The sequence below is a fragment of the Aulonocara sp. 'chitande type north' Nkhata Bay genome, linkage group LG7 (genome assembly GCF_057382095.1).
Source record: "Aulonocara sp. 'chitande type north' Nkhata Bay isolate Kocher_YH1m ecotype deep benthic linkage group LG7, A_spYH_male_GT1.1, whole genome shotgun sequence".
Classification (NCBI taxonomy): Eukaryota; Metazoa; Chordata; class Actinopteri; order Cichliformes; family Cichlidae; genus Aulonocara; species Aulonocara sp. 'chitande type north' Nkhata Bay.
Genome location: NC_141350.1, coordinates 30,957,383 through 30,977,527, shown reverse-complemented (window position 1 = coordinate 30,977,527; position 20,145 = coordinate 30,957,383). Strand labels below are relative to the sequence as shown.

Below are 20,145 nucleotides of genomic sequence, written 5' to 3'. Positions count from 1 at the left end.
GTGAGGCTTGTCATGGTCTTATTGTGCATATACTAATGAATCTTCAGTGAAGGAGGGGAGACTTTTAATAAACTTAAAGTCAGAAATTAATTCCAAAGGTTCATAATTACCCTCATCCATAGACTGTATATAAAAGACAGGTGAAACGAACTTAAAATAATAATAATAATTATAAATATAATAGACATGCAGTTTACTTCCTTACTAATTTATTTCACTTCTTCTTTTCCTTCCTACCTTCCTTCTTTTCACTTTCATCCTTAAATCCTTATTTCTCTTGCTCCTATACCGTCCTTCATACTTTTCTACTTTTTCTCCTTTTTCTCATTCCCCCTTCAAACCTTCCTTTCTTACCTTGTTCCCAACTTTCTTTCTTCCTTTCTTCCTTCCTTCCTTCCTTCCTTCCTTCCTTCCATATTCCTTACTTTTTGAGTCCGTCTGTCACCCTTTCTTCCTTCCTTCTTTTCTCTTTCTTCCTTATTTTCCATGTTCCTAATTTCCTTCCTTCATTCATTCATTACCTGTTGCTCTTTAATTTTTTCCTCCCCTGGTCCTTTCCATTTGAACTGTAATTTCCTTAATTTTTAACATCCTTTTATCCCTTCTTCCTAAATGCCTTCCTTTCTCTCCCTTAGCATCCTTCTCCATTCCTTCTTATACTTTCCTTCCTTCTTTGTTTCTTGGTCCTCTTGGACTCCTTTTATTTCAGGATTGGCTCTTCACATTCGAACAATAAATTAGAAACACGCCCATTAAACTACATAAATACATAAATAAAATTAGATTTAAATAAATATTATAAATAAATCTGGAGCAGAAAGCCTAACTCTTTAAGTTAAACTGATTTGAGTTATTTATTGATTCTGTTTTTATTTAGTAATAAATCCCTGTTGTTGTAAGAAGAATAATTTCTCTCTTGAAGCAAAGCGTCATGTGAATAAACGACTGTTTGCAGTCACAGTCAGGAGATAATTATGGCATATTTAGATTTTAGATCAGCAGTCATCCATCTTCCTGACCACAGGCAGGAACCACGCCCATTTCGTGACGCAGAGGAGGCGTGGCCTGGCTGGTTTAAATTGGGGAGGAGCGCTCCTCCGTGAACAGCTCAGTGCGCGAACAAAGCGCAGTAGGTGCAGGAGAGAGAAAAAGAAAGAGAGAGCGAGAGAGCGCTCAAACATCTGCAAGAAAAAAGCAGAAGACTGCATGGAAGAAGAGCGGAGAGGAGCTCCTTCACAGGAATACTGAGCCGAAAAGTTCCCAGCTGTTTGACCTTTGGCACAAACATTAGGTGGACGAACAGAGAGATTCAAGTTCAAAGCGCGGAGGTGAGTTCACGAACCTGAAAGGACTATTTTACTGTCAGCGGAATGAAATTAAACCAGACTGAAATATTTACCGCGATTTAAGCCTCAGATTTGATGTTTTCGTCTTTAATATTTACACTTTCTCAGACACATTTCTTTTCAGACAGCATTTTTAAAACTTCTGACTCTTCAGAAACAGGCAAACGCACAAACACAGTTTTATCTTTGCTCCAAACCGCATGATATTCTCAGAAAAGCATCAACACCGAGTCTTTATTTCACACTGCAGCATGACATTTACAACAGGCAGGGTCCAGGACATGAAGCCAAAGTCTTTCCAAGCTCATCCGCCCGTTTTTATTCTATGAAATGACAAAAATATGAAGTGAAAACAGGAATGTGCTGCTTCATTTATGTTCACAAAGTGATGAAGTGGAACCAGAGAATCTGCTTTGTCCTACCTTACTCTTTGATATAAGAAGTGTTTACATCATATCTCATCAGACTTGTAGGAACACACGTTCATTTTTGGTTATTTAAAAAGGACTGTGCACATGGATTTAAGTTTAGATGCTATAACACTGCTGTCCTCACTAACTTAATATATTCACCCACTTTTAAAACCAATCTCAGATCTCATTTAACCTTTTTTGTTAAACACAACTGCAGATTCAAACTAAAAACAAATAAAAAATGTTCATCCTGAGAGGCAAAGAGATAGTTGATATGATAGACTGTATATAAAAGATGGCAGTAGCCACTGTGACATCACTCATGGGTTAGTTGCTATAATCATTTTGGTGAAATCAAGTCGTTAGCCTATGAGCATCCTCTGTTTTATCGTCCTTTTTTCTTTAATTGCATCATAATTTATTAAAAATCATTTATTTATCATTTTTGGTAAATTTATTTATTGATTGATTTAATAATTTGGACAAAGTGTTGTTGGGTCGGAGATCGCAGGAGAAGCAGGTCGCCCCCTGCTGGTCATTATAAAGAGTGCAGGTTTAAGGTTCATAACTTCAGGTTTCAGATGTTTTACCCGGCCTGTGGTTTGTTTCTGGAGTTTCTGCTTCACATTGTGACTTTTATGGAACAAAACAGCCCGAGTAGGTTGGAACGACTCGGGCGTCATGTCCTGAAGTCTGTGTTTTTCATTTTCATGCCGCAGCGTGTAATAAATGCTCGGCACTGGTAATATTTTGGCTGGCTTTGTTTATGTGTCTGGTATGAAACATTTTGTGACTTTGAGCAAACACTCAGTTTTGTAAATGTAGTTTAAAAAATGTTTTGTGTTTTTTTTTTTGTTTGTTTGTTGTTGTTTTTTTCAAAAGAAATTGGAAAACTTGTAGAAAAATGTGTTAGCAGATGTGGGCGAGTGTACTCTAACTCAGCACTACACACACTCTATTTAGAGCTCTTAATCGTTATCGTCCCGATAACGATTTAAATCACAAAAATGTAACATTTTCTGTAAATTCTGTGAATCTCGGGCAGCTCGACTTGCGGGAAGTGTTTCCAGCGTTTCCACGTCATGTAGCTGGAGTCGAGTGTTTTAACCGACGCATGAAGCGATACATTTTTAGACATAAGTTGTAACGGCCGCCGTTTTCTTTGTGAGTATTTATTACACGGCGTGCTGCGGGGAAAAGCCTGTTCTAACGTTTGAGTCTAAGGTTTAGTTTTTAGCACCTGGCGGCTCTTTTTTACTTCTCATCTGTAAATAATGTGCTCTTTCACGTGATTCAGTTTATTTTGAAAAGTCTCAACAGGATCTTGAGCTTAATTGTGAAAGGTTTATGTGGAACATAAACAAGCGGACACGCGATGGTGTTACCATCGTTGTTGCTAACCACAACGCATAAAAACAGGCGCTTGTCCGTCCGTAGTGTGGTTATATAAAATATAAGAGAAAGAGAGAACTTTAAGAAATTAATATAGCCGCTACAGTGACCATCAAAATAATGAAAAATATTTCCGTAAACAGTTTATTTTGCGACACCACGAAACAAACGATAGCGTAAAATGAAACGACAGACGTTTTTATATCGTCATCTGATATATATCGTTATATCCAACAGCCCTAACTGCCTGATGATTATACTGTTTTATAAATGAGTTTAAACAGAGAATACCCAAAAGCACATTTTCAAAAAGCTGTTTCACGACCTCTGCTGTAAGTGAATGACTTTTAATTCTGTGTAATGAATCGTTCAGAGAGGAAAATTACGCTCAAGTAAAATATCCGCTGACTTGTTCATTCAAACTTATGCTTTAATTCAGTTATTATAGCTAAATATTTTTATTCTGACTTCACAAAAATAACAAACACAAGCTTATGAATAAGAATCAAAATCAAATGATCAGAAAAGCTCCTAAAAATAAATAACTAAAAATCAAGAGTTGCAATAAATGTAAAAAACTATTGGCATGTATGCTTCATCCATCACTGTTGGTGTCAACGATGCTCTTTATAAAAAAGACATTATTGAAAAGTGAAGCCGCTTAAACCTGTTTTTTCTAATGACCAGCAGGGGGCGACTGCTCTGATTAAACAGTCTGTGCGAAAATGACGCAGTGTCTCTCAAGATCCTCATGATGAACTTATGATCTTGGTTTTAGGTCATATTAAAAACCGTGTTGTTAATTATAGGTCCCATTAAGAGCCAAAAAAGGCGGGAAAATACTCAGAACAGGACTTCACTAACGAGGGACATCACAGTGGCCATGTCCCTCTTTCATATACAGTAAACCTGCTGCATGCAGTGAACTTTCATCACGTCGTTACAGGCGTGTGTGTGTCGGTGTGTTTAAGTGATCTGAGCTGTACTCGTTCAGCTCTCAGCACCACAGGAAAGTCTCTGTGGGAGAATCTGCAGGTTGTCTCTGAAACTGTTTTCCTAAACGAGCGACTGACTGAATAAATTTGACCAAATTTTTATTAAAAAGGATATTTCTATCAGCTCTTGCTTCTGCGGCAGAGCTGCGTCTTTTTAATTTGACTGAAACTGCGAGCAGGATCGCTGCTGCCACACGAACCCGTGCCCTCGGTGTTAATTAAAAAGAGGCCTGTTTTAATGAAACGGCACGTCTCTCTGTGAGAGTCTCAGGAGAAGAAACTGGATCTGTGTGACCGGCGCGCCCTCGCTCGGGCTCGTTTAGTCACTTTTACCCCCTCAGACTGAAAGCAGCTTATTTGTTAATTACACCTCTGAAGAGTGTGGAGGAGGCTTCACTGAGCTGCTTTGAAAAAAGAAGGAAGGAAGCACTTCATAATTTCAGAATAAAACAACTCGTGCACAGTTCGTCCTGTCAGCATCCAGCAGCCGCTAAAATGGCTGCAAACCATTCAGGGCATCCGTCCTTCGTTCCATTTCTTTCTTTCATTTCTTCCTCCTATCCTGTCTTTTACTCTTACCCTTCCTTTTACCCTCCTTCTTTCTTCCTTCCTTTTCATCTTCTACTCTTATTCCCCTAGCTTTTCTTCTTACTTTCTTTACTTTACCTTCCTGTTTTCTTCTTTCTTTACTTTCTTCTCTTTCACTTCATTCCTTTTTTGTCCTTTCTGTCAATCATTATTTTCTTCTCTATTGTGCTTCCTTACCTATCTTCCTTGCATTTCCATTCACTCCTCCCTCCTTGCTTAGTTGTTTTGCTTTTCTTCCATTTATCAAGCCTTCATTCTCGCCTTTATTTCCCCTTTCTTTCTTCTATCCTTCCTTCCTTGTTTTCCTTTCTTTTTGAATACCCCATTTTCCTTCCTTTCTCTTCATTCATTTGTTTCTTTGTTCCTTGCTTCCCTGTCCTTATTTTTCCCCATCCTGCATTTTTACCTTTCTTCCTTACCTATCCCTTCCTCACTTTGCCCTTATTGTCTTACTTACTTGCCTCTATCCTTGTTATCTATCCTTTTTTCTTAGCTTGTGTCCTTGTTTTCCCCTTTCTTTAGGTTCTCTCCTTTCTTCTACTGGAATTTCCTTTCTTTGCTCCTTTCTCCCCCCCAAATCTTTCCTTACATCTCACCACTGTCTTCTCTAAACCAAATAAGAAGCCAGTGGTGAGATGTCAGGACTGGGGTGATGCTGGAACCAGTAAAAAGCTGAAATACAGTCCTGATGGTCACAAGCTTAAATGGCAAATAACTATTAAGTGCTTAAATAAAAAATAAAAAATCAGGCAAACACAATTTAAATGGAATAAGAAACACTGAGTGAAAGAAATGATTAAAAAGATTGATTAAAAGGGAATATAAGCCACTCAAACTGGGAGTCCTGTGGACTGTGATGAATTACTAGATGACATATCAGCCATAACCTGATACGCCCTGTGACACATTATACTCTTAAACCCTTTCCTTTTAGACTAATTGAGGTCCTCCAATCTGCACAGAACGAAGATTTTTCTTAATATGAGGAACATCCGTCAACTGCCAGGAAAAAAAAAAAGAGCTGTTGTCAACCCAATCAGCCTGAAACTGGATCTGATTCACCAGTTTGTGTCTCTTCATTAGCCCCTGTGTTTATTCACTGCTCCATCACACGCAGCTATTCCTTTACCGGCGATTCTTTAGGATTAAAGAGCTGCTAATAAAGAAAGAAAAAGCAAAGGTGGGAACAGTTCAGTTTGCTGGATGTGATCATAATGTTTGTGTGACGCTCAGCTTCACCGAGAAGTCACACAGATACTCACAGCCTGAATGTTCTGGCCAGCTTTCAGTCAGATTCCACTAACTACAGTCTGACACCAGAGCCAAACATCCGACCAAAAAGACTCGAAGATGAAGACTCGTTTGAAGAGCCAAGCTTCAGCGAGTGTTGTGGTGGTTCAGCGGCCATGCAGCAGAGCTCACCGGCAGCGGTTTGAAAGCACGTAGTGTTTGCTGCTGACACCCCGAGGGGAAGCTCAGAAAGTAAAGCCCACACAGGTGAGTGTGGAGCTGGAAATGACATGGTCAGACCTGCGTGTGCAGGAAGGAAGAATCGGAAGTCTGTGCAGCGTTTTATCAGGCTTTAGAGGAAACTAAGAAGTAGACGGGAAAGCTTTCAGCAGGAAACGACAAAATGACATTTCCGGCAAACAAAATGGGAAAATAAAAACCACCTGACTGCACCAAGGCAAAAATCTGTAAAACACTCCTTCTTCTTTACGAAATCACAATGCCATTCCAGAAGAAGTTCCACTTCAGGAAACACATTCAGGAAACCACATGTCCTGTACATGTTACACAGCAGCAAAACCAGAAATATGTTTCAGAAATCACATTTCTGCAAAAAGGAACATTAAAAAAAGTAATTAATATTAGGAAAATATGAAAATAACAACAACACAGAAACCTAACGAGAGAATTGTTCAGGAAACACGACATTCCAGAACTTTTATGAGAATACAAAAACACAACAGCAAAGCATGACAAATGTTTCAGAACTGCAATGTTTCCAGAAAACCTTTCAGATAACTTGCAAACAAAAAAACATCACGCCCAGATTACACAACAAAGCAGATTTTCCATAAAGCATCCAGAAATTATAAAATAAAGCTTCTGGTAACATTCCAGAAGATGATAAAACATTCATGAAAACACAATGACTGAACCCAAAATGTGACAAACGTCCTGGTAAATATGGCAACATAATTACACTTTACACAGAAGCAGCTTTTGTTTAGACAAAGATATTTACTTTCTGCAAATATATCGTACGACCTGCTGGGTATAAATCTGAGTATCTGTAGCCTGAAACGTCCCCGTCTCAGCAGTGAGACACGCTGAGGCTTTGTGTGCTGCAGGAGATGATTAAAAGCAGGATTTGCATTTTAATTGGATAAGAATTGTATCATAGAGGTTTTTGGCAGCTGTCTCGAATCTTCTCGAATTAACACAGGTGTTAGTGTGATGATTGCATTGGCCGCTGCTCCACAGTTTTGTTTTGGGAACGTTTGGACATTTTTCAGGTTAAAGAGCTGTGTGTGTGTGTGTGTGTGTGTGTGTGTGTGTGTGTGTGTGTGTGTGTGTGCACGTGTGTTCTTTTAAAGGTTTCAGACTCATTAACTGAGGTTTCTTATCCTTTTTAGTCTGCATATGAGCCGGTCAGGTCTGATTCACCACCTGAATGATATCCAGAGGACAGGGTTGTGTTTTGGATGCCACTGTAGAGACAAACTCGTGACGATGTACAGGTTTTCACTTTATTTCACAGGGGTGGGAGGGGAGCTGTTATGCTTTGCAGACTCGGGCCGCTAATTGATTTCACGGCTGGTGATGTGCCACCCAGAGGAATCTGGCACCAAAGACAGGAGACAGAAGGAGGAGAAAGAGATGTTTAGGCACACGGTCACATTAAAAACACCAAGTGGGAACAGATCCAGAATTATTGACCTTGTGATGACCTTTTGGATTTATGCTAACGGGAGAGTGAGGTCAGAGGTTGAACTTCAGGATAGGTTTAGTAATGAGTTGGTCAGCTATAAATGCTTTTGATCCTGGTTGGATGAAAAAGTCCACTGAGGCGGAAATGGCTCAGTTTCCATCAGTTTGTAGCTAATAACAGTTGGCGCTACATTATGACAATGATCAGTATACTTCACACTTATTGGACGTCACTTTAATTGCCTCCAAGTTGAGATTACTTTTACTTTCTTCTGATTGGGTGCCACTTGTAAACACATGTGGGTGTAGCTTCTGTCTCTCTGAGATGACCACATCAGGCACGTCCCTGTCTTTTGCTTTTACACCCCTGATAACTGGCTAAGAAGGAGAAAAATAGCTATCGAGACCAAAGCAGGGCAGCACGGTGGCGCGGTGGTTAGCACTGTTGCCGCACAGCAAGAAGGTCCTGAGTTCAATTCCATCATCAGGCCGGGGTCTTTCTGTGTGGAGTTTGCATGTTCTCCCCGTGTTTGCGTGGGTTCCCTCCGGGTACTCCAGCTTCCTCCCACCGTCCAAAGACATGCAGCTTGTGGGGATAGGTTAATTGGATAATCCAAATTGCCACTAGGAGTGAATGTGAGCGCGAATGGTTGTCTGTCCCTGTGTGTTGGCCCTGCGACAGACTGGCGACCTGTCCAGGGTGTACCCCGCCTCTCGCCCTACGACAGCTGGGATAGGCTCCAGCGCCCCCCGCAACCCTGAAAAGGATAAGCGGAAGCGAATGGATGGATGGAGACCAAAGCAGTTTATTTCTGCTGTTGAATTTGAACATGGGAGTCTATGGGGATTGACTCACAGGAACCTCAAGTGGGCATTTGAAGAACTGCAGCCCATGTAGCCCCAAATATCAGGGCAATGTACTGATTATATACAAAGTGAATTTAAAGTATACCAGTGATGCAGGTTTATGTAATCATTCTTGTCTTTCATTGTCAGCAGACACATGAAGAAGGACCCGTCGGTTCATTTCCAGCTTCTTTAATTCTATTTTTGGACTCTAATAAAGCAGCTTTGCATGATTCACAGTTCAAAATAACCCTATCTTATACTGGGCCTTCAGTTCATCTTGTCTAAAACAAGCTATTCTGCATCCTCCCCCTTTAAGCAAGCTTTCTTCTGATTGGCTGCCCCTCATAAACCCATATGTGTAAGGTCTGACATCAAACAGAGCCAAGAGTAGAAAAAACAGTGACAAATGAGTGTTCCGCTCACAGGGATTACTTGTAGAAACACTGAGCTCATTATTTGAAATTTTGGACGTGTTTAATGTGAAAATCCAGCTTTGGAACAGGAGATTCATGGCAGGAAGTAGAGAGGGAAGCACAGAGCCCAGGTCCACAGATTTGAATGCAAACCCCCGACTGTGCACTGTTTAGTTTTATGTCTTTCTGGTAGAAAAAGTTGTCGGATTTAGTCACGCTTTGTGTCTGTGGTTTGTCCTGCTGTGCACTACAAGCTGTTTAAACACCTCGAGGAGAATTTAAGGCTAAAACGATGAGCTCGAGTTTTCACCCATTTCAAATGTAAAGGTTTCATTTGTGGATTAAATAAATGGCCTCACTTCTCATTCAGAGGATTGACTCATTCATGACTGAGCCGTCACTAATAAGAAGGTTTGGTCCCAGCGCGTGTGGCTGTTTGTGGTTTGAACGTAGCCTTGGGCTTCTTAACATGGTGTTCCTGTGGTTGATTAGAGCCAGGTGTCTACTCTAGAAAATGAGGGTATTGAGGGCAGCCCGCCTCGCCGCAGAGGACCAGCTGCTGCTTGCTGCAATCTCAAATGATCTTGTGGGAAGGCTAGTCGTAAAGCTAAACATGCCCTTGCTGAAATTAGACGCTCTGGAGGACAAATTGTGCTGCTGTTGCTCATTTGGAAAATGAAATCTAGCCCTGCAATTATTTTATGTTGTTGTTGGCCCTAATTATAAATCATGGAAGCGGCTGAAGAGGCAGTGTTGCTGACTCATTGCTGAGCGGCACACACACTGCTGTGGTTGTACTCAAAAGCAATATTATTCCCAGCTGTGCATGAAATCAGCTCAGTTCTGTAATGGAAAAACGAGAGTGAGGAGGAATATGCTGAATGCTGCCCGACGGTACATGTGTTTCCGTAATGTTTAAAAAGAGATGATGAAGGAAAGAATTAAATCAAGGCCCAGATCCTGCACAGATTCCCTGCTCACGGGGCTCGTTTATCAGGTTCAGAAGAGTGTGTGTGGTTTTGTTTTACCATCTTTGAGCTTGTTTGGGAATCGTTCTTATGTTTGTGTATTACATTCATATTCAAGGATATGCTCCTGCCTCATGCACTGTTTTATGAGCCTTTAATTATTCAGGTAAAAGTCTCACTCCATAAGTGGGCCCAGACCTCCCTTCAACCTGTCAAGCTCCTCTCAAACTGAGGGTAGACCCTGGGTCTACCCCAGCATCTCCTTCCATGCATTTCTTTTTGGTCTTGAGGAGCAGCGTCTGTACTCTGAGCTCCCACCCTCCTCTCTAATAGATATCCAATAGATAGATACCAGATACCCAACTTAGTCTCCAAACTAAGTACAAACACTAAAAACTGTGGCTACAGAAAAATATTCAACTTAGCGTTGTTTGGAGGAGAAGAAATATGTCATTAGTTGACAGTTGGTGTGTCAGAGGGCTTCTGGTGGTTATACAACAAGAGGCAGCTGTGGCACAGGAGGTAGAGCAGGTCATCTACCAATCAGAAGGTCGGTATTTCGATCAAGTATCCTTGGGAAAGAAACCAAACCCAGAGTTGGTCCTGATTCGCTCATTGGAGTGTGAATGCGTGTGAATGCTGGATGGAAAGCACTTGTGTGTAGAGAAAAGTGCTTGCGTGTGTGGGTGAATGAGACATGTTGTATAATGTGCTCTAAGTGCTCGAGTAGAAAAGAAGCATTTACAGCTAGTTTAGAAAAATATCATGGTCCAGTCCAATCCTGGTTTTCTCACCCTGCCATGCTGTCCCACACTGATCATCAGTTAGGTGGCAACAACTTCAAAATCTGAAAGTAATTATTAATATTAGAAAGTGAGTCGCAGCCTCAGGTTTGGAGTTAACATCACTGACACGCTTTTATTTGGTCTCATCTTTGACACCTTTTTTATATCTAACCTCCAATGGTTCCTCTTTCCTTTTACCCTCCAGTGGCGATGGTGAACAGCAGGGTGGAGGCACCCACAGTAGCGGTGATGGGCAGCGGCGGCGGGACAGCGGGCAGGTCGTGTGCAGGATGCGGGGGTCGTATCGCGGACCGCTTCCTGCTCTTCTCGATGGAGCGGTACTGGCACACGCGCTGCCTCAAGTGCTCCTGCTGCCACGCTCAGCTGGGCGAGTACAGTAGTACCTGCTACAGCAAAGGCGGCATGATCCTCTGCAAGAACGACTACATCAGGTGAGGCTTTTCAGAAACGTGAAACGTGTGTGTGTGTTAGTGTGTGTGAGGGAGGTGCAGGCAGGGGTTTTGTGGGCATCTCTAGGAAAAACTGAGGGCTGGATCTGGAAAGCTGCTGAGGAGGACCCTGAGACACAGCAGACTTTGTGCATCAGGCCAGTAATAATACAGCAGCCTCTCATGAAATAAATAAAGCTCTGACTGTACGGTCGGATTACGCCACAATCTGCAATAAGATACACTGAATAATCATGAGAGGTCTGCAGTGTGTTGGAGGAAATTCCACATTCGATCCAGCCGTAAAATGGGATGTTTATGCAGGTGCATATAAATGTCCCTGATTAGTATTCATGCGGTTTTTGCACTGGTGTGACTCCAAATTAGAAGCTGGACTCTCACAGGTTCCTATGCATTCATGACTGGCTCATGATTAAGCTCATTCAAACTCATCCAAACTGAAAAAGGCTTCACTGAAGGCAAAAATCTGCCTTTTACAAAACAGACTGGTCAGTCGAGTCACAATCAAACTATGATTCTAAACTAACAGGGAGCTCTTCAGTTGTTGAATGCTGCTTTTTTTTTTTTTTTTTTTTTTTTTTTTTTTTTGACAGCTTCGGGAACGTGTGCCAAGTCGATACACCAGTTTGGTCTCAGGAAGCTCAGGTGCTGAGATGTGATGGCTTCTCATGTTAGAACCTGCAGTTCCTCTAGTGACCACTTGAGGCTGGCTCAGGCACTGAATCAGCCCCATAGACTCCTGTGTCAATGTGTCTAACTTTAGAGCAGAAATAAACATGTTTACAGCCTTCTACAAAAATACCTTTGGTTTCTATCACTATTCTCTCGTTGTTAGTAACTATACATGTTTTTGGAATGTGCCCGTTCAAGCTTCAAAATACAAAACCTCAAAGCAGTGCAAGCTAGCATGTTGGCAGTGTCCATTTTTTATATACAGTCTATGATTCCTGGTCATTGTAGCACCCTCTAGTGGTCAAGACTTTACTGTGGTTCGTCCAAAATAAGATTAGTGATCCCATGAGCTACGTTTTGTTTTATGAATGCTGCTTTGTGATGTCACTTCTAGGGCTGGGCCATATCATACTGTTCACAGTAATACCGGTATAATGTCGGGCAAACGATAAGAAAATGAAATATTGTGATATAATATGGGTAAAACACACATGTGCAGTGCCTTTGTTTTCATATGCACATGGCGGAAAAAGCATGACGGCGACAGAGAATGAGAAGGGTGAAAGCGGATCGTTAAATGAAACAGATGAACCAAAATTGGTTTGTAAAAATGCTACAACTTCAGTGGTGTGGAACTGGTTTAGCTTTCGCCCGTCAGATACACAACAAAGCACTATTTTTGGTAGAGCATGCTAGCGGGCCGTCGTTATTACGTGTTGTTTGGAAAAGACGGCACACTTAAAATCAATCCTTTGATTTTTCTGAAAATCGACAGTGCCCCTTATAATCCTGTGTGCCTTATGTATGAATTCTGGTTGTGTTTACTGACCTCGAAACGATTTTATGTCGTACACGGCACTCGAAAATCTGTCAAATGTTTCAGTACGACTTTGCTAAGCTATGAACCCGCACCGCTTGATGGACTGTCGGAGCATTGCGGCTATCGTAGGCAGGAGCCTCGCAGAGTGATACGTACTGTGCTTCAACATAATATTACCGTATTGTGTGTGTATAACCACTTTTTAAGTTTTGTGGATATTATACATGGTTATGCTGAGGATCTGTCAGCCAGTTTCCACTGGAAATGCCTTTTGGTTAAACTGTCAGCAAGGATTTTGCATTTGCACTGTTAATTTTTTATATAACTTTAATGCACATAAAAAACAGCTGCTTGTTTAAGTGAAAATACATTGATGTTTTTGGGGTTTTTTGCACTAATAAAGTTGTGGAGTTGTAAAGCATTTTGTCTAGTGTCAATTATATCGTCAGTTTAGAGCTGGGCGATAGAACAATAACGATATGTATCGCGATATAACTTTTTCTCGATAGAAAAATTAAACTATCGCGATAGACCTCGCCGCTCTTGTCCTCTTTAAAAAAAAAAAAAAAAAAAAAAAGGTCAGCCAATCCAAATTAAGTAGCGCAGAGCCGAACCAATCAACCAATCACAGCCGCAGCGTCACGTCACGGGACTTGTTACGTACAGCACAAGTGCCAAGCCGCACATGTGTATTTGTTTGGGAAGCAGCCAGCCACCGTACCGCCCGGGTAATGGAGGAAATGAGTGTGCCGACTAGAGAAATCAACCGAGCGTGACCGAAGAGAAAACAGATGATGGTTCCAATGCCGGAGAGATTGTCGAACGGAAGAGCCATAGAAGTTCCGTAGTGTGAAGGTATTTCGGCTATTTCAAGTCTGACAAAAAACAGTAGCGTTCACTGTAAATTGTGCCGAAAGCAAGTCTGGACATACAATAAACTGGTGCATGCGCTACGTCCACACGTATTTTTGAAAACGCAGATTTTTCTATGCGTTTGCACCTTTCGTCCACACGTAAACGGCGTTTTTGGTCACTGAAAACGAAGATTTTTAAAAACTCCGGCCAGGGTGGATATTTTCGAAAACTCAGTTTTTGCATTTACGTGTGGACTAGAAAAACGGAGAAAACGCAGCGTCAAAGGTGTGCGCATTTTTTGACGTCACACTGTGCACCACGTTATTGTTTCGGTGAAATGAATTTCTACAATACTGTTACTGTTAATTCTACTCTCTGCAGTGTTTAAATGCTTACATATACACACAGTTACTGTCCCTCCACACATACGACTCGGTTCTGCTTCTATGCCCCAGCTTTGTTTACTTTTTCCCACCGAGGCTTCTAGACTTCTGATTGGCCAACATTTCTGCACGGTTAGGAATCTAGCGCCACCTGCTGCTTTGGCATGTTCATAGCAGCGTTTTCCTTCATTTCTGCCTTTATGTGTGGACGGGATTATTTTTTAAAACGAACACGGAAAATCTCCGTTTTCAAAAATACCCGTGTACGTGTGGACGTAGCCTCAGTCTCTGACTGGAAGCGCTAATTCGTCATTCGGCTTTTGTCAGACTAAAGTAACTGTTAAAACTGTTTGAAAAGCTCAGCTATACAACAAGGAGAGATTGAGAATTTCCTTTTAGTTCTCAGTTTATTTGATATTGACAAAAGTTAGTCAATTTTGTCTGTTATTCTGTAAAACAAACTAAGATTTATTTTTAGAATTAATATTTTGTTTCTAAGTTGAATTGACAATTTAGTCTGTTTCATTTGTTCTATTTTGAAACTTAAACGCTTTAGCGGCTGCCTTTTGTGTAGTTTGAAATATTTGCCTTTATTTATCTGAAAAAGTCTCATGTTTCTTAAGTACATCTACCCTGTTGAACTTATTATGGGAAATAAATATTTAAATCAAAACAAGCTGCTGATTATTTCACATTTTACTTGTGAGCAACGGCACATTTAAATCTTACAAATATAGTTATTTGGCTTATATCGTGATAGATATCGTTATCGCCTGAAATGAAAAAACATATCGTGATATGAAAAAATCTTATATCGCCCAGCTCTACGTCAGTTATATCGTTATTGCAAATTTTCAAATGTATGTCGTGATAAATATTTTTTGTCATATCGCCCTGGTCTAGTCACTTCCTATTTTGCCTTTTTTGATTGGCTGAATGCTTTTGAATAGATTTTTTTTTTTTTTTTAAATTCAGCTCATGGCTTTTGTTACTCTTGTGGAAATTGAAGTCATGTGTGCTTTTAACTCCACCAATACCTCTTATTTTTGGCCCAATCAGCAGTGATGGAGCACTTGAGAAGCAGTCCAGTCAGTGTGAAAGCTCTCCTGCTTTGATGGCTTTTGAGAACCAGCGTACATTTTGATTGGCTTGAAAGCCAAATGTTCACAGCATCATGTGGCCGTTTTGTACTGATGTTCAAGTGCTAGCTTTTTGGCACCTGACACCAGACCTAATTTTCACAAAAAAACAAACAAAAAAAACCCTGCGTGTGTTTCCAGCCGCAAACGAGCTGAAGAAACGTCTGATTTAAATCCACTCTGGACTTCCAGTGCCACTCCAGAATTACAGCCGCCTCAGATTTCTCGCTTGGCAGCCGTTTGTTCCGTTCTGTGGCAGGAGTGCAAATAAAGAGCTCAAAATATGTATAAATAGTCCTACAGTGGATTTCGGCTAATTTGTGTTTGAGTGGGGAGGACCTCCAACCGCCATCCATCCCATGAACTCAAAGCTACAGACACTGACCAACAGACAGGAAAGCCATGGCTAAATTATCCAAACCTTGAGCTGAGGTGGACTTACCTAAGGTCTGGTTTGGGGTCGAGTCCTTAGATTCGTCATGCTGCTAAAGAAAGATGAGCCTTAACTGAGACTCGGGAGGAGTGTGTGTGTGTCTGAGGGTTAATTAAGGAGGACAGGGATCCTCTCAGGCACACTCATTAAATGACTGTTTGGATTAAGATAAAAAATTCATTACTCTGTGGAGTCATTGAAAGGGGAAGACAAAGAAAGAGGGAGAAAGAGAGAGACGCCAAAGTGGTCAAGTGAGTATCGCGGGGTTTCACGTGTAGCTTTAATGATGACAGCAGCTTCCTTTAAAGGTTCAACACAGGCACTGACCTTCCTCCAGGTTCAGACTGATGAGGACCGGCTGCTGTGTGCCGCCACACTGAAACGACCCGGAGCCGATACCCTCTCATTGGACCTTTTATGGGTGCTAAATACAGACTATATATAACTGATGCATGAAGACATAAAACCATTTACAGCTTTAATCACAAACTTTTGTTATTACCCTTCTGCCCAAGCTTCAGTGGTGCCAACATGCTGTGTTTATAAGGCAGGGGTGTCAAACATAAGGGCTGGAAGCCAGAATCTGCCTCACAAAGACTCTAATCCAGCCTGCTGGACTGCTTTTGAAAATATGAAGGAGGTCATAGGTTATTCTACAGTAAAACCTTCAGTTTTATAATAACTATAGGAGTCTTTTCTGTAATTTTATACATTATTTCTTACACTTGAAGCCCAAAGACTCATCTGACAGATTTCTTTCCTTTACTACATCAGCATGTAGAAAAACTGACATTTACTGCTGTGATGGCAACTTTTTTTCTGGCATTAAGATATCTTGACGTATTTGGTGGCATTGAACTTATGTCTTAACATTTCAACATTTCACAGGTACCTGAAATAGTAGAGATGGGATTTGAGAACCCACGACATCTGCTTTATGGCTGTTGTGTTGATGCATGACTGTTTGGTTTCATGTGCAGGCTGTTTGGACACAGTGGAGCCTGCAGCGCTTGTGGACAGTCTATACCTGCCAGCGAGATGGTGATGCGAGCACAAGGCAGCGTTTACCACCTGAAGGTGAGCGTGATCTTCTACCAGTCCAGCGTTGTCAACCTTACATGTTTTCATCTTTTCAGACCGGTGAAACTTTTAATCCAATTTATTTGTTTTTCTTTAGTGTTTCACGTGTGCAACATGCAGGAACCGCCTGGTTCCCGGCGATCGCTTCCACTATGTCAACGGGACAATCTTCTGTGAGCACGACCGGCCGGGAGGAGGCCTGCTCGGCGGACACTCAACTCCACTGCAGGGCAACAACATCATGTCTGACCAGAAGGTGAGAGGCAGTTTCTGGACTAAGACTTTTTTGAACAGTGACATCATTTTCATTCAGGAAGATTTTCATGAAGCAAAAATGTGAGCTTAACTGCTGATGAATTGGCGAGTATTTTTTGCTCCATCCCCCTTTTTTCAGAGGCTTAAATAGAGGTTGATAGTTCAGTCAAAAGTTGCTTCATCAGCAGCTGAGAGTAATTTTCTCCGTGTTGGGGAGAAGATCTGGAGATGATTCAAAATGTGGTGTTTGCACCTGGAAGTAGTTTATGTGGACTAACAGCATGCAGATAAAAAAAGAGTTCTTAATGAAAATGAAACAGACCAATCCAGTGGATTGGAATTTTGTTTTGTTGTTTTCCAGTCAGTTTAACTTTAATGCAGACTCATGGATGTTTATCCAAGCTGGTGATTGGTTTGGTTTATAACCTCTTCTCTTTACCATCTACAGGTCTGCTGAGGAAGAGGATGGAAAACCAAATGTGTGCCTTCTCCCCCACCTTTTTCCTCTTCACCTTCTCCCCCTCGCTGTAAATCCCACCGCTGGTCAACCTCCCTCTGATCTCGTGGACCCTTGCCGCTGGTTCAGATTTTAACTTCCCAACAGACTCTGAAGATGACGAGGAGTAAAATCTGAAAGAGGTCTGTTGGGATTTCACTGATTAGCTGTGGCCTGGCTGAAAGAGGAAAAGTGGAACTGTCCCATTTGTGTGATTTTAATTTTCCCAGCCAGCCAGTTACTGTGGACATTGAATGAGGAGAAGACAATGAAAGCAATGTGACTCCTGCAGGAGGTGAACTATATTTGACCACATATTTGAGTAAAACTCGTTTGGGTCTGTTGTGTCGTCATTTTAGCTACTCGACGTTTCCTTCGACACGCTGAGAGACACCTGGACACCATAACATCTGTACTGACTTAAAGACGTGTACTTCTCTGTGAAATATTCACATTTTAGCGAGTTAGTGAAGAGAAATTGCTCCCTAGTGGCAGTGTGAATGTCACAGACAATGGGATTGATTTCTCCATGAATTTTAAGACTGTCTTTTCCCAGTTAAATCAGCTCGTTCTCCTCCACATGTCTCATATCAGTGACTCTGTATGACCTGTTTTAGTCTGTGCAAGCTGCTTTGCAACCCACCTCCACCTGAGCTTCTCTTTTTAATGCCGTTTCTGACTTTTTCAGTGTCATATCTGCTGACATTGATACCTGCTCTGTTCTATATGTGAAGGGAGATGTACTGCCATATATATATAAATGACTACAAATGGAAACCAAGAACAGTCGTCTTTTGACTGTAGTGTCAAAAACAAGGACGGACCCTTTATTTAACTTACTTTATTAAAGACTGGCTTTGATTTTTAATTCTTCCTGTTCTCAGGAAGAAGCTACTATCACTGAGTTTCTGTTGTGGAATAAAACATCAGCTTATGCATATGTGCAGTTCCTGGCTCCCAAGGTGAGTCAGTCCCTATACACTCCCATGTTATAATGTCCAACTTTGAAGCAGTTTTCTCCTAAATAACAGGTGTACGGTGGGGTTCATTTGTTTATAGCTGTTTGGATTTTATTGAGGCTTAAAATAACTGGCTTGCTCACTTTTAGCTGACAACGTGGCACAGCACCTTCTCCTCCAAATATGGTCACTTCCAGCTCCAGAAAACCAACATGGCGGAGGCCAAAGAATGATAAAGTTAAAGTTACAACAGTGGGTGACATGGCAGTGGCCAAGTCCAACTTTTCCTTCTACTAAGAAGAATTAAGAGTGTGAAGGTAATACTCTTTTAGCAAAACAATGTTTATGTTGTTGTTGTTGTACTGATGGCATTAGTGCTGTGGAAGCTTTACCATGTGAACCATTGTAGGATAAAGTTATAGTGCGCTAAAGTTGATTCCACCTGTCTCCGTGTGCTGATGGCGATTAATAAAACAGCTAAGACTGATTATTTGAATAAAGACTCATCTGACAGTCTGAGTTAACCACAATCTGTGCCACAGTTTCATTTTTTAATTTTGTTGCCTCATCTCCAGTAAACATGATAACAACAAAGTAAAAATGCTAACATTCTTTATTGATTTAGGAAACTGTATTTAAAGAAATATTAAAGCAGGCTTTGATATTTATCTCCTATCATGTTTGCCCTCGATGTTCATGTCATACAGAGTAGATGAACCCTGCCTAATTTTCATTATGTGGCTCAGCCAATCAAAAGGAAATGGGAAGGGGGGGTAAAAATACAGTGTTTCACTGTTTTGTTTTTCTATTTCTGGCTCTGTGTGATGTCATGATGATGGAATGAGCCCTGCCCACTTCTCTTTACATGGTCCAGCCAATCAGAAAAAAGTTGAAAGGGTGGACTTGTTTGAGCGATGCTGCACTATGGACCAAAATAAGATAGTTTAGGCTTCAGGATGCTCTAAATACTCAGTTTCAGAGAGGTTTTACTGCTCTAGGATCTTTGCAATATCATAAAAATGGAATCAGTTCCGCCTACATCTGTTTACGTGGGACAACAGAAGGATGGGAGGAGCTAAAACAGCAGCTAAAACCGCTCAATACTCACTTTCAGACAGGTTTTTCTGCTCTTGGATCCGTGTGATGTCAGAGGGAGAATATCCCTAATATGGCCACCTCAGCCACAGAAGCTTCATCGCCCTGCAGTCTGGACCTTCTGTTTCTGAAGGGCAGTCCTTCAGAAGTGGTTGGGCAGTATGTTTGTTGGCATGATCACAAAGCAGCCTAACCAAGCTTCAGTTAGTTCTTTGTTTTTAATGTCAAACTGCACAAACAGTCATCCTCAAGCACTCTGTAGATATTTTTTATATGTTGTAGTTTGAAGTTAAATTTTTTCTCAGTACATAAGCGAAACAAGAAAGTCAAGATTCTAGAAACATAGTCATTTCTACACAGGTAAAAATTTCTCTTAGATCAACTAGGAGCACAGCTGCTACTGGGCGTAGCACGGCAGCACCCATGATGTACCTTTTTCCTAGGATGCTGTATGAAAGAAGTATCATCTGGAACATGTTTAAGCTTCATGCAGTAACCGTGTTTGGAAAGATTACTCAGCTGCAGTGACATATACTGTGTAGTTTAAATGTTTACTGCAGTACTGTTCACATTTTTACTCTTTATACTGACGTGTTTTCATTGTGCTGACATTCTCTCTGCTGCAGTACAAACCATCATTTCTCTGTTGATTCTTGAGTATTTGGAGTTCTTTCAGAAGAACTAATAATAATAATAATAATTCAGTCATTCGACTCACATGTGACAAGTGTGTGATTGGGCTAAAGAGCTAGCTCTGGCTGCCTGAGACTGAGGGGTAAGTAGGGGAGAAACGCTTGTGGTT

General features: G+C 41.2%; 1 protein-coding gene across 1 annotated transcript; it reads left to right on the top strand.

Moving 5' to 3' along the window:
• The first annotated feature begins 1,122 nt into the window (after positions 1 to 1,122).
• LOC147325470 (LIM domain transcription factor LMO4.1-like) lies at positions 1,123 to 18,927 on the top strand. Its single transcript, XM_086300010.1, has 5 exons — positions 1,123 to 1,328; positions 10,892 to 11,138; positions 16,439 to 16,535; positions 16,636 to 16,794; positions 17,242 to 18,927. The coding sequence occupies exons 2-5, from the start codon at positions 10,897 to 10,899 to the stop codon at positions 17,248 to 17,250; spliced, it is 507 nt and encodes a 168-aa protein (XP_086156136.1). The 5' UTR covers positions 1,123 to 1,328; positions 10,892 to 10,896; the 3' UTR covers positions 17,251 to 18,927.
• Positions 18,928 to 20,145: the final 1,218 nt, after the last annotated feature.

Coding starts and splice junctions, on each gene's coding strand:
- LOC147325470 (XM_086300010.1), top strand. CDS start 10,897: ATGGTGAACAGCAGGGTGGAGGCACCCACAGTAGCGGTGATGGGCAGC. Junction 11,139..16,438: donor TGCAAGAACGACTACATCAG/GTGAGGCTTTTC, acceptor TTTCATGTGCAG/GCTGTTTGGACACAGTGGAG. Junction 16,536..16,635: donor GCAGCGTTTACCACCTGAAG/GTGAGCGTGATC, acceptor GTTTTTCTTTAG/TGTTTCACGTGTGCAACATG.